Source organism: Cibotium barometz, chromosome 19, assembly GCF_041138505.1.
Source record: "Cibotium barometz isolate CiBa-2024 chromosome 19, ASM4113850v1, whole genome shotgun sequence".
Taxonomy (NCBI): domain Eukaryota; kingdom Viridiplantae; phylum Streptophyta; class Polypodiopsida; order Cyatheales; family Cibotiaceae; genus Cibotium; species Cibotium barometz.
Window position 1 is genome coordinate 16247782 of NC_141064.1, and position 14565 is coordinate 16262346.

Consider the following 14565-nt stretch of genomic DNA (forward strand, 5'->3'; position numbering starts at 1 on the left):
CTTCTTGCTTGTTGGGCAAGCATCAATATTCACCAGGTCCCTGCAGTTTGAGGATGTCATCCAGCTTTACATCTCCTATGTCTTTCCTAATGAGAGATGGACTTCCTTGCACAAGCTTATCACCACTCAAAGTCGTGGTGACAGCAATGCACCTGCAGAGAATCGATCATCACTTAGAATTGGAGCTAAAATGGTGAAAGCAACCACTGTATCATGACAAATCTTGAAGTACAAGTGCAGAAGTAAGGAACGGAAAGATCTGCTTGAGATGGTCCATTAACTATAACCTCATTCCTGCTGCCTTGGCAGCATGAAGACCTGCCAGAGCATCCTCAACAACAACACACTGCAATAGAAGCGAATGTTTTCACCTTTAATTTTGATTCAATTGATGCATGAACGGATGAGAATAAAGTAGCAACACTTCAAAACCAATGCTAAAATACAAACAAATAACACCCCCTCCCCCCCCCCCCAAAAAAAAAAAAAACCTTTTTTTAAAGGCGTACCTCACTGGTTGGGACATCAAGAGCCTTGGCAGCAGCAAGGAAGATGTCAGGAGCCGGCTTCAAGTTTTTAAATGCATCTGCTGACACAATGGCATCAAAGCTGTCGAAAATATAACCAGGAAGAAGTTTAACAAGTTGCAGCTATTAGAATGAAGGACAAGGCAAGAAAATTTGCAGAAGTAAGAACTCTATGGACCTGATCGATATCCCTACCATGAGTTTTAGACCAAAATAGCAAACAGATTATTCCCTTCTCCAGTACTTTTATCTTAAAAAAGTGTTCACTCAAACCACACACAACACTTAATCAACAATCGCAGCACTGGCAACCCCGATAACATTTCTACTAATCCCCAGTACTAGGACCCAAATTGTCAAGACCTTTCTAAGCAGCCACACAATAACCATAGATGAAGCTCACATGTGATGAAGATGAAGCACCCTCAAAAAAGCAAGAAACCCTAGCATGTCATTGTCACATCCATAACTAAAACATAGATTAATGCTAAGCACACGAGAGGTTAACACTAATCAGACTTATCTTGCAAACGCACAGAAGAGAAGGACAGAGAGACCTAGTCTACTATATATTGCAAAACATGAGAATTTACAATGATGAATTTGGATCTTGGGTGAGATCCTCGTTATGCATATATATCTAGCATACCTATCTACTGATGCATAGATATAGATAACTTGCTAATCCGCAACCTTGTGAAGATCTCGAGCTTTTCTTGCATTAAGGGCTGAAGACTGCAACAGAAAGTTGTTTTCACCTTGTATGTATAATGTGTGCAAGGGCTGATGATATGAGATGCATAAAATGAACTCTAAACTACCCTTTTATAGGGTGTCATGATGTTGGTTAGGTTCAGGTCATCCAGCCCTTTTATGACCCCAAACAGTTGACCCTGCGGATAGACAGGAGAAGGATCGGATACTCTCTCAGGGGCTGTACTCCGCCTTGGAGGAGCTGATTCTCACCATGAGAGGACAGGCTCCCTCACACCTACCAGGGTTTCGACGCACCACAAGAGCCTCCATTTTTCTAGGTCTGACACAAGGATGCACGGACCGAACCTCTCCCGCATTAACAGATTTTATGTGGATGAGTGGGCATGCAACAAGAGGGGGGGGGGGAAAAAAGGGGAGGGGGCGGGGGCGAGGGAGGGATTGGGGGATTGCAGGAATCATAACACGCACCATGTTATCCAACCATACCCCTGTCCTTCACCTTGAGGACCCCTGGCAGCTGGAGCATCAGTAGAGTGCCCGCATCCCCAAGAGTTTGGTTCAGGACTCCGAGATTGGCACTCAGATAGAGGAAATTTGGAGCACTCACCTTCAGACAGGGTTTGGCAACGGAGGGACCTAGATGTGGGGCTTAGAGAAGTTGGATTTCTTTTACAGAGAACAGCCCAGGACAGACTCGTCGCTTTTCAAGACCAGGAGAGGAGCCTGCGCAGGAGCTTCACCTCCCTCCAGAGACTACAGGACAGCCCGTGGCTGGAGTCGCAGATGGAGAAAACCTACATGGAGATACACTCGATAGAGAAGAGGAGGAGGGTGGAGTTCAAGTACAACGCCCATGCCCCAGGCCCTCACCACCGCTGTGACGGGATCCGCACACTAAGGAGTCTAGATGGCAACATTGTGTCACATCCCCCTCAGTTGCGGGCCATTGCCACAGACTTCTACAAAGAGCTGCTCTCTGCCTGTCTCCTCAGCCCCCAGATCGAGGCTGTGATAGACAGTGTGGCAGCACACTTGAAAGGTGGTCTCCCCCGGACTGCAGAGATTTTTGAGCTCTCCCTTCTGGAGGGAGGAGCTGAGCAATGCCCTCCAGGCCCTATCTCACGGCAAATGTCCTGGCGCAATGGACTCCCGGTTTCCCTCTTCCTTTGTCACTAGGACCTCATGGGGGACGTCTTCCAGGCCACCTTGAATGAGATCATGGCCACTAGCCTCATGCCAGAGAGGCTCTCAGAGGGACTCATTCACTTGATCCCCGAAGAGGGTGGTGACCGTTTGGAGATACAACAATGGTGCCCCATCACCCTCCTAGGCAGCACCTACAAAATACTCGCCAAAGCCATCAGCCGTCGCCTGCAACCTCACCTCCCAAATTTGATTTTTAGGAGGCGACTGCCACAGCCCGCTTTCGCTAGGAGGATTTGGCTGTATTGTTCCTGGACATTGAGAAAGCCTACGGAGAAGTGGACTGGGCTTTCCTCGAGGGCACCATGCTTAGGATGGGATTCCCGGCCAGATGGATCCACGGAGTCTCAGGGCTCTATTCCGCCGCCCACAATCACGTCCTGATTTAGGGGGCCAAAGGGGAAAGGTTCCCAATTACCAGATCAGTCCTGCAGGGGTGTCCACTCGCCCCCTTCACCTTCCTCTTTGTTGCTGAGGCAATGAGCAGTTTCTTGGCCGCCCAGGAGACTGGGCAACAGGGTCTCCGCCTCCCTATTCACTCTCATGAGGAGCTTCTGGACTCCGAGTTTGCTGACGATACTGCCGCCTACCTGTTGTACGTGTGTGTGGGTGAGTAAGTGTGTGTGAACCCACTCTTAGAGTGGTTAGGATAATATCTAGATATTATACCTGTCTAACATAAACACTGATGTCAGCCTTTGAGGCCATAAAAGCATTGTACTTGGTGAAGCTTAATATCAATCTAATCATCATTGAGTCATGCAGCGGGAGGTTGCTTTACTCACCAACAGTCACGTATTGCCTTCCGGCGCCTTGTGCGAAGGAAGAAGCGGGGCTTCCTTGCTCAGCTAGAGCAGGAATTATACCAGCTGTTCTTGAGCCAGGATTCGAGGGAGGCTTGGCGTTTGTTTCATGAGTCCTCCCCTGCTTTGGCCATCACTTCTACAGAGGTCTGGGGTAGCTATGCAGCATCTCTATATACAGTTCCTAGACAGACACCTTTTCCTGACCCGCCAGCACCATGCCCACAGACATGTACTTTCTTTACCGCGCAGAGATGGTAAGGAAGGCCATTGATAGGATGAAGAATGGATTGGTTGCTGAGCACTTTAATCATGCGAGAGACATGCTGGCAGAGCTTCTAGCAGTGATGTTCAATCATGCTGTGTGTGAAGGCTTACCCGAGACTTGGAGTAGGTCCACCATCATGCCTATCTTCAAGTCAGGGGACCCTATGGAGCCAGGGAATTATCGTACTATTATGATTGGTCACACACTAGCACGATTGTATGCATCCATTCTTGAGCAGCAGTTGAGTAGATGGGCAGAGAGAGAGGGCATTCGAGCAGAGGGACAGGCAGGGTTCAGGAGAGGTTTCTCTACTCTTGACCACATCTTGACTCTGCGGGCCATTATTGAGGAGGGCAGATCGCATGGGCGACGGATTTATTGTAGCTTTGTGGACTTCCGCAAAGCATTTGATACAGTGCCCAAAGCCAAATTGATGAGGCGATTACAGGAGATGGGGGTACCCACAGAGCTCATATGGGGGATTATGGCTTTATATAGATCAGTTGCAGGACAGGTACGCACCCCAGAGGGGGTCTCTACTTTGGTTCACTCCACTATAGGAGTGAAGCAAGGTTGCCCGTTATCCCCTTCATTGTTTGGTATGTATGTGGATGAGGCTTCTGACTACATTAGAGATTGGGGGACAGAGGAGGTACATGGATCCCACTATTGTTAAATGTTGATGATATTGTGTTGATCTCTGACTCCCCTGAGGGTATGTAGCGTCATCTGGGTGCTTTACATGAGTTTGCACATGATAGTGGATTGTCTGTCAAACTTGGCAAAACCAAGGTTATGGTGTTTAACACCACGCCACAATGGGTTAGGCGATCACCTCCCACATTTACATATGTGGCGTGGTGTTTAACACCACGCCACAGTGGGTTAGGCGATCAGTTGCTCCCACATTTACATATGGGCAGGAGATTGTGGAGTATGCAGATGCATATACATATCTTGGGGTAGTATTCAGTGGGCCAGTGTTTTCGATGAGGAGGGCAGCAGAGACTAGATTGACTAGAGCACATGCAGCCCTGGGTGGTTTGGAGAGGATGTGTTCGCAGGTTCAGTTTCAGGAACCTCGAACGAAACTTTGGCTTTTTGACACTCTAGTGACATCAGCTATGCTTTATGGAGTGCAGAAATGGGAACCTTCAGTGGGCCATCACAGCGCAGGCGGATGGAGAGGTATGGAGAGGCCTTTGGTATCTATAATTGCTAGGATTATTAGAGCCAAGGCCGTGGTACCTCATGAGATTATTCGAGCAGAGCTGGTAGCTGCCCCTCTGGTGATTGAGGCTCTTACGAGATCAGTCTCCTACATACATGGCTTGTGGCATCTCCCCCGAGACAGATATGCACGCCTCGCCCTTGATTCCTCCCGACAGTTAGCTTTACAAGGAGACACGGCTTGTTGGTATGGACAGATGACATCTTGGTTCCAGGCACATGGTTTTAGCATGGACAGATTGCCTCCCTTCCAGTATTCTCTGGATGCACCCTCTCTCACTCTCACACGGACAGAGATTACCAGACTCATCCGTCAGGATTTAGTTCAACTGGACATTAGGAGGACATGGATACAGCCGACTGAGGAGCTGGGCACGAAGATGGCTTTCTACAGAGAGCATTTTCTTCAGCTCACAGCAGATGGTTTTGTGATCAGACCCAGTTACATGGATGTACACTTGTCTCATGCAGTACGATGTGCTATTGGTCAGATTCGCACATCCTCACACCAGCTTGAGATTGAGATTGGCCGATATAGAGGTATACCAGCTGAGGCCAGGATATGCCGAGTATGCCATGGGGAGCCAGAGACAGAGCTGCATTATATATGCCATTGTACTGCATACTATGAGATACGTGGTCGTTTCCACTGTTTATTCAGAGAGGGTTTTGGACCACTTTCCAGAGTCATGGGGTACCAGGTCCAGAGGTGTTTGGGATTGTTCTTGCTTGAGCTGCGGAGATATACAGATAGCCTGCTTAGGCGCACAGAGAGCCAGACTCAGAGGCACATTACAGACTTCTTTAGTCCAGACATCACTGCGCCAGATGGACCACAGCAGCAGCACGACATGGATACTGCCCACACCAACGGTACACTGATTGATCGTGCCATTGAGCTTGGGTGGTCCAGACGCCCACGACTACGGAGGAGGGCATCCCAGTATAGACGGAGGTTGCAGCGACGGATTCGGATTATTCTTGCGAGACATGCGGGACACCCAGTCAGGGTGCTGACCACAGAGGATATTGAGGAGATCCGCCAGCGTCCGATGTGGCACATATTATGAGATGGAGGCACCTCCATAGTGTACCCCCCGTCCCATATGATATTGTATCCCCTCACTGTACTCCACTCACCTCCATAGCGTACCCCCCCCCTCCCTATATTCACACCCTCCATAGTGTACCCCCCGTCCCATATGATATTGTATCCCCTCATTGTACTCCACTCACCTCCATAGCGTACCCCCCCCTCCCCCCTGTTAAGATTCTAGAAATGGGATTGGTCATGGTGAAGAACATAAGATTAAGCATAAGATTAAGGTGGATTAAACCACACTAAAAACTCCATGACTAGAGAGAGAGAGAGATTGCACACTCAACACTATTCCCTTGTATTGCATATCACAATGAACCATACAATGATATAGGCTCTCAAGCCTTATCCCACTTTACATGTCATCATCCATGTGGCACTCCCTTTTCCACTCTTTTGGTCAACACTCACACACCATACAATATTACATGTGGCATTCCTATCTCACCACAATATCTTGCACCTCTAGAGTGCTTTCCCACATACACACAATATCTTGCACCTCTAGGGTGCTTTCCCACATACACACAACACCGCGATTATATCTCTCAACACCCCCTCTTAATCGAGGTGTTCCACAACTCACCCATCATCCATCATCCATACAATGTAGCATTGCACAAACGCAATTGCTATCTCTCAACACTCCCCCTCAATGATACATTGGAGTGTCCATCATCCAAACATGTGTGCCCGTGTCTACCATCTTAGACACCTAGTCCATTTTGAGCCGACTCATCGCTCACAGCGGAACCACTGAGTCCGATTTGAACATGGAAGTTCGGGTGGGATTCAACCCATGCATATGCACCTCACACGTGCATCGCTCATGCACACATCACTCAACTACCATTTTGAGCTTCTCGGTGAGCTCGGGCATGGTTACCCTCATACCATGGGTGAGGTGATTACAAAAAAATCCTCGTTTTGAGCTTCAAACTCAGGTACGGTTACCCTTCTCATTCATGGGTGAAAAATACAAAAAATCTTTTAACCGAAGCCGGAGGCAGTGGACCTTCATGTGTGTGAATACTTTTTTTGCTTCTTCTCATAGCATGTGAACAAAGTGTCATGCTTTTGAAGGTTTGTGAAGTAGGTGTGTGTGAACATTTTCTTAAATGCTTTGAAAAAATTGGTGTGTGTGAATGAACCCTTACTGCCAATAAGGGGTTCAATTTAATTGCTTTAATACACCTGGCGAATCTTTACAGCAACGTTTTTTTTTCAGAATTGGGACCCGCCCATCTTCGTCTTCTCCAGGTCTTCTCCATGTTTTCGACGGATTCTGCACAGCGGCCAGCTATGGCGATCTCCTTCGCTCCTGTTGCTGGTGCCACCTTTGCTATTATTTGCCTGCTGCGGTAGTAGAGCACCGTGATAGGGGACTCACCGTCTGATGTCGTCGTCTTCCCGCTTTCTCCTTCTTCAAGCTTTGCCACTTGCTTCCATGGAGACCTTGAACTTGTCTCTACTTCAAACCCCATCGTGAGATCGTGAGGTCTTGACTCTGCAATATTGCTGCTTCGAGTTTGCCATCGCCAATATGGCAGTGCTACTTGCTTTCTCTGCCGCTTAAATTCAACATTACTTTATGTGTTGCTCTGAGCTTGCCACCATGACATGGCTACAGCACCACCTACATCTGTCATGCGCCCCTCATTCTCGTGCATACCTGTTAGCAGCTATTCGAAGTATGCTATAGTCATTGTTCTCTCATCTACAAGCCTGAATGCTCTCCTAGCTACGTTGCATAACAGGCTACCTCCTCCGGCTGTCCTAGCCTACAAGGCTTCAACATTGCAGTCTCAATTCTAGCTGCCTTCCTTTCCTTGTCCATGATATGAGCACCATGAGCTCCCATTGAGCTCTCTTCCTTTACTTACCCATTCAACCTCCCTTTTGAGGTTTACAAGCCATCCACATGGCCTTCAAGAGCTCCCCAATTTGAGCTCTAACATGCATCTCCTTCTTGTTTCAGTCTCTTTGCCTCTTCTAAACCTCTCCATTGAGGTTTCTCCCATAGCCATAAACATGGCCTTTCATGAGCTCCAAATCTGCATGCTCCTCCTTTGTGCATGCAACCACTCAAGGGTGCTTCTTCACATGGTCTCTCAAATGAAACCATAGGTGCATAAACATGTGGAAACTGCCAAGGTTTCCATCCCCTTCTTTGCTCTCTTTCATTGAGCAAACATCAACAAGTGCATCCTCTTCTTGATGCACACACACGTGAACTCCATTGAGTTCACCATCTCACTTGCCATCATCTTGACAAGCATGCACCTCCACACTCTTTGCTTGGAAGCAAAGAATCTTGGGATTCTTCCATCCCATCAAGCAACCCTTATACATTGAGCATTTTTCCATGCTCAAACACAAAACTTTGAGGCAAAACTTCACAAAACCAACCTTCTTGAGGCATAATCAGCAGCATATCTTCTCTTGGCAGCTTCTCCTTGACGATGATGAAGACTCCATAGCCTTCATAATGCTGAAATCTCCATTTTCAGCTTCCTTGATGATGAGCAAGCTCTCCATGTTGCAAAACTCTATTTGCAACTCTCTTGGGCAGCTTCTATGCAACCTCCTTGTTGCAAATCTCCTCTCAAACTTGAGAATGGTAGCTCTAAATCTCTCTCAAATCCTCACAAATGCAAATCCAAATGATAATATGAGTGTGCATAATTTTTTTTTTTATAATAAGCTGAAAATAATGCTTAATCAAAGAAACACACAACCAAGCTAATATACATAATAAACACCATGACCAAGAGCCCATTTGGCTCTGATACCATGTTAAGATTCTAGAAATGGGATTGGTCATGGTGAAGAACATAAGATTAAGCATAAGATTAAGGTGGATTAAACCACACTAAAAACTCCATGACTAGAGAGAGAGAGAGATTGCACACTCAACACTATTCCCTTGTATTGCATATCACAATGAACCATACAATGATATAGGCTCTCAAGCCTTATCCCACTTTACATGTTATCATCCATGTGGCACTCCCTTTTCCACTCTTTTGGTCAACACTCACACACCATACAATATTACATGTGGCATTCCTATCTCACCACAATATCTTGCACCTCTAGAGTGCTTTCCCACATACACACAATATCTTGCACCTCTAGGGTGCTTTCCCACATACACACAACACCGCGATTATATCTCTCAACACCCCCTCCCTATATTCACACCCTATAAGGGTTTCTGTTTACCTTCCAGTTCCAGTTTCATTTTCTAGGTGCCAGTAGTATCATCTTTATTTTTCATTTTCTGGTTTTTTATCCAGACATTGTATCAGATCCACCATGATGTAACTTTTTGGTCTCATAGGTCATTATGGCCTTTTGAAGACGTTAATATAACATTTCATTTTCATTTTCTAGCTCGCTTTCATTCAGACTCAGGGTACATGTTCATGCCATTCACAGCCTCAGCATCGGCGATGTATGATATCTTATATCCCTCTTATGGCACTGGATGGAGTTAGACATAGATCTGCATAGCATGCTTGTACTACCCCTTCAGCATATAGAGATGCATCTTGCCTTAGCACTCCATCCACATCCCCACCCCCCTTATATTGTTTGCATATAGGCTCCACCGATCCATGATGATTCACAGTTGTATCCAGACACATGCACACTTTTTCTTTTGTTTCTTTTCTTCCGATGACCGGAAGAACACAGTTGTATTATTTTTTTTTTGTCTCATAGGCCGGCTTTGGCCTCTCGTAGACGTTAATATATCTTTCTTTCTCTCTCTCTCTCTCTGCGGGGCGATATGTGCATCAGATCGTGGATGACCGCATTTGTTAGCTATGCTACCAGGAGGTAGAGACAGAGGAACACTACATTTGCCGATGTACAGTCTATTATGAGATCCGAGGGAGATATCACTGCCTCTTTCAAGAGGGTTTTGGGCCGTTACGCAGGGTCATGGAAATTGAGGATCAGAGATGCCTGGGATTGTTTCTACTTGAGCTCACGAGACACAGAGAGACCCTCTTGGCAGACAGGAGGCCGAGCCATGATGTACCTAGACAGAGGACCTTGACAGATTTCTTCGGCACCAGCACCAGCACCAGCAACCCAGCCCACACACCTCCTGATACCTCCTCCATTGCGCCATCAGGGCACCGACTACGCTCCCAGGGAGTCACCACTGATAGAGCAGTTATCTTATGTCGTGCTCGTCGGCCACGCCCACCAAGATCCCGACCATGGCATCCTCACCATCGCCAAATCAGAGCCATTATTGCTCGGCATCAGAGGCACCTACCTCGCTTCTACGACCTCTCCATTCTAGACAGCCCCATGGCCGAGATACTTGATCTAAGGAGAGGGCAACACTTCAACTGATCAGCATACATGGATCTACCTAATATACATTTTTCAGTATTTTCCAGCATTTTCTGCTGAGTATCATCTCGGAGTCTTACAGTTTTGTTCTTATAACTGTAGGACAATCAGTTTATTGTACTTTTTAGTCTTATTTAGTTGTTCTCTTTGATGAGACACCAACTTCAGATGTACTCTCAGTTTTGGTCTCATAGGCCACTATGGCCTCTTAGAGACGTCAATATACCCTTTCTCACCCTCTTCCCATCCACCCCCCTTTCTCAGGCCCCCAAGGCAGCAACATAACTCTCTCTCTGCTGAATCTCATCTCATCCTCTTCTCTCTTTCCCCTACATGGCTTGACCCCCCCCCCTCCCTGCTGCTGCTGTTTCGCGCTGGTGTCATGGATTAATTTCCAATCCATTGGCTGTGGGAAGTTCTGCAGAAAGTCATGGCCAAGACCGGGTTTAAAGAGGAGCTCGTGAAGGTGGAGGACAAGCTCGGCACAATTATCAAAGAAAACAAGAAGATGGTCGACTCTTCCGTTACCGCAATCATAAACCGCCTCTCCAAACTCGAGAAGGGATTTGACAAAATCCAAGAGCTCGAAGAGAGAACATCCAAGCAAGAGGCTAAGATTTCAGCCTTAAAGGAGGAACTAGTGGAGGCCAAATTGCATGCTAAAAGTCAAGCGGCTGAAATCTCAGCCCTCAAAAAGGAGCCACTTCAAAAAGCAAGCTTGAGGATGGAAAATTTCAGCCCTCCTTTATTGAAGAGCTGAATACCATCAAGGAACAAATGAGGATCATTCGAGAGGAGGAGGAGCAACATAAAGAGAAGACATCTTCATGGGTGGAGGTGATCACAAAGACACAAAAGAAGATGGACGAGGCGGAGAAATGGATCGAGGTCGCCAAGAAAGGGAAAGGTAAAGAATCGCCACCCATCCCCACTCCCACCATCATCAACATGACCCTTGAAGAGGAGCAAAGGAGGAAGACCCGGGCCTTACATGTACGAGTGTCCGGTCCAAAAGACCGTGATGATGCGGAAGGGGAAACTAAGGAGCTCTTCTCTATGATGGGCATTGAAGCCACGCACACAAAGGCATGGAGAGTGGGAAAGAAGAGAGAAGGTAGTGGCGAATCTTCTAAGGAGAGAGCACTTATCATTCGTTTCCCCTCCATGGAAGCGAAGAAGGACTTCTTGAAGAGACGTCCTACACTCAAGAAGACGGGAATATTTCTTGGAGATGACCTCACACTCTCGCAACTTGCCCACATGAAAGAAGTTATGCCCGAGATAAGGGCAGCCCGAGAGAAAGGGAAAGTGTCCTTCTATAGAGATGGTAGAGTGGTGATTATGGAGAGGCGCTCTTCATGACGGTGCGAGACCTATGGGACTACACTCAAAGTTGCTACTTGGAATTGTAATGGATCTCTACGCCTTGATGTAGGGGCTTTTGAGGATAGTTTCACTGGGAGGAACATCATCTTCTACTGTGAGACGCATCAGGCTCCTGGACAGTCCATGCCACATGTTAGTGGATACCGATGGGAGACAGCTTGTAGACAGAAGACTCGTTCAAAGCATAGAGGACGAGGCTCAGGAGGAGTGGCAGTATTGTTTAGAGAGGAGCTACAACCACTGATACATATAGTCCGCAGAGATGAGTAGGCTAGGTACATGTGGGTTAGACTGAGGGCAGAGACGGGCAGATATCTCTACATTGCTATATGCTATATGCTATTTTGCTCCTAGTACATCAGTGTATCATCGCCTAGCGGGCAATCTCCCTTTTCTATTTTGGATGATGACATTTGGGAGTTCTCCAAGGATGGTAACATCATTCTCCTGGGGGACTTCAATGCCAGGACTGCCCATAACCAGACAGTATTTTATGATACCTCAGAGGAAATGTTCAGGGAGCTTGATGTTAGGGATATGGGCCTATCTAGACTCTCACAGGATGAGGAACATACAATGTATGGGCGGTATTTGATAGACATGGGGGCTGCACATGGATTGGCCATCCTGAATGGCCTACAGAGATTCCCGACATCGAGCGGTTTCACTAGCTTTCCACATCGGCATGGTGCTAGTACAATGGACTATGTTATGGCTCAGCCCAGTCTCATTCCCTCTTTTCAGGATTTTATGGTAGGCACTAGGCTGGTTGGAATAGCAGTGGATCATGCTATCTTGTCCTTCACTCTCACATTTCAGTTCAGCACCGCTCCATTGAGACAGGTCTCCACACACACTCGTTATACCTTTACGAGGGAGATTGACACCGTGTACACGAATGAGATATACAGACGCTTATGTGCCGAGGAGCTGGGACGGCCATTAGATGAGCTCACTCAGATATTGATAGAGACGCTTCATGCTGCAGCATCAGAGGCATATCCCCATAGTCAGCCTACACAGAGACGATCTGGGAACATGCCCCAGAACAGTTGGTATGATGAGGAGTGCAGAGAGATGAGGATCAGATTACAGAGAGAGGTGCTCATTCTCATTGATGAGGATCATCGTCTCAAAGATCTTGTGGACGCCAAAATTGAAGGAGACAAGGCCTTCATGTCAAAGATGAAGGCAAGGGAAAACCAAGAACCAGAAAATGCACTTACTACAAAAAGCTTGGACACTCCAAAGACAAATGCTTCAATCGAATGGCCAAGGAGCAAGCTGAACATCGTGCAACTCTGGTAGCAGAAAAGACACTCCTTCAGCTCTTCAAAAGTCCTTGTGTGCTTGATGCACTCATATTCCCCAATCCTTTCGTCTTTTAGTTCGTTCAACCAGGACCTTCCTTCTATCTTGGTAGAAAGTACTATAATAATCTTGTTCCTACACGTCACTCCACGCCGACATGATGTGCAAAATACCATGCATGTACAGGAATTTCATTTTCCTATTATCCAGTTGTCAGAAATCTATGAACAAGTGCCAAAAGCAAGAAGCTATGATGCTGAGTAAAAGTCGGCTGTTGCAATAAACACAGAGCACAGAGATGCAGGATAGGGAAAACGCGAGCGGGTGTGCCTCATTGTAGGTTCGAGTTGTCCACCCTGTGACAGGTGCTGTGTTTGTGGCTTGCTTTAGCTCTGAGGCCTTCCTTCACAGCAGGAATTCAGTGTGGTCAGATGGAACTTGGAACACACATTGGATGTGGATCAGTTGAAGGGTTGGTAAGATTTTCTTTGGAAGCTCTGGCATATGGCTTGACAAGCTGGAACCACAACTTGAAACTCCTGTGTGAGCTGGGCCATGTTAGGCGTTAGAGCAGGCCTCATCTGTAGGGTGAAATGTGCCCATTTTGAGCGCGTGGATGGATTGGTCCAAGTTGTTTCCATCAACAGCTGTAGAAGTCAGCAACCTATGGCTGCTCTTGGGGTGACTACAAAGCACACAAGGTCTCATGTTTCCTACTGAGATTCAATTCACCTGTATTGAAAACTAGTATGCCAAATTTACAGTTACTCAGAGACGAGTGCGTAGGAACCGCGAGCTCCCCGAACTGCGCCCCTCCTTCGCCTGAATCGTTCCCTTCTGCCTCTGCCTTCGCTTCCCTCCCTCATCGCTGCCCCCTCCTCCTTCCTCGTTTTTTCCTTCGCTGCGCCATTTCGCTTCTCTTCCTGCTTTGCCCCCTTTCCTCCTCCGCCTCCCCTCCTTCCCTTTGCCTGCTTTTATTTTTTTTTAAAAATGAGTTTTTTAATATTTCAAAAAAAAAGCTTTTGAATTTATTTCAAAAAAAGCTTGGAAAAAGCCTGGAAAAAAATGGAAATTGCTAGATTTGAGAAAAAAAATCTCTGAAAATTCTCTGAAAATTTTTGGCTTTTCAACTTCCGGAAAACCTTTGGCTTTCCGTTTTCCCGAAACCTTTTGGCTTTCCGAATTCTTGAAAAACTTTTGACCTTCCGTATTCCGGAAACCTGTGATCTTTCACATTCCGAATTTTTTCTGTCTTTTCATTTTCCCAAAACTTTTGGCTTTCCGTATTCCGAGAAAACGGTTGGAATTCCGAAATTTTTTAACCGTTCGTATTCTAAATGCGTTCGAGGTAATTTAAAAATTTCAAAAAATTCCTGAAAATTAGTAAAAAATTAGACAAAGGTTATTTTAAATTTTGAGAAAATGTGGGGTTGGTGTTTGGCATGTGGTGTGTCCATTCGAGCGCCCGTGACCATTCAAATTCCTGTAAAAATATATTTTTTGAACCAGAAAATTAGAAAAATCCATTAAAATTGAAAATTTTCATTGGATTTGAGAATTGTCGGGCGGAATTGGAAATTTCGTGAACGATGGGATTCTCAGGAAAAATTAGGAATATTCTGAAATTATTTTTAAAAATCCTAAAAATTG

The 14565-nt window shown here is 46.4% G+C and overlaps 1 protein-coding gene across 2 annotated transcripts in view; it reads right to left on the minus strand.

Moving 5' to 3' along the window:
- Positions 1 to 14565, minus strand: part of LOC147628268 (haloacid dehalogenase-like hydrolase family protein) — a 72779-nt gene that overhangs the window by 38285 nt on the left and 19929 nt on the right. For both annotated transcript variants that reach the window (XM_086813339.1, XM_086813338.1), the window contains exons 5-7: positions 510 to 609; positions 288 to 346; positions 34 to 152 (exon numbers count right to left, since the gene is read on the minus strand). In XM_086813339.1, coding sequence (XP_086669465.1) covers positions 34 to 152; positions 288 to 346; positions 510 to 609 — 278 coding nt within the window. The remainder of the gene's footprint in view (positions 1 to 33; positions 153 to 287; positions 347 to 509; positions 610 to 14565) is intronic.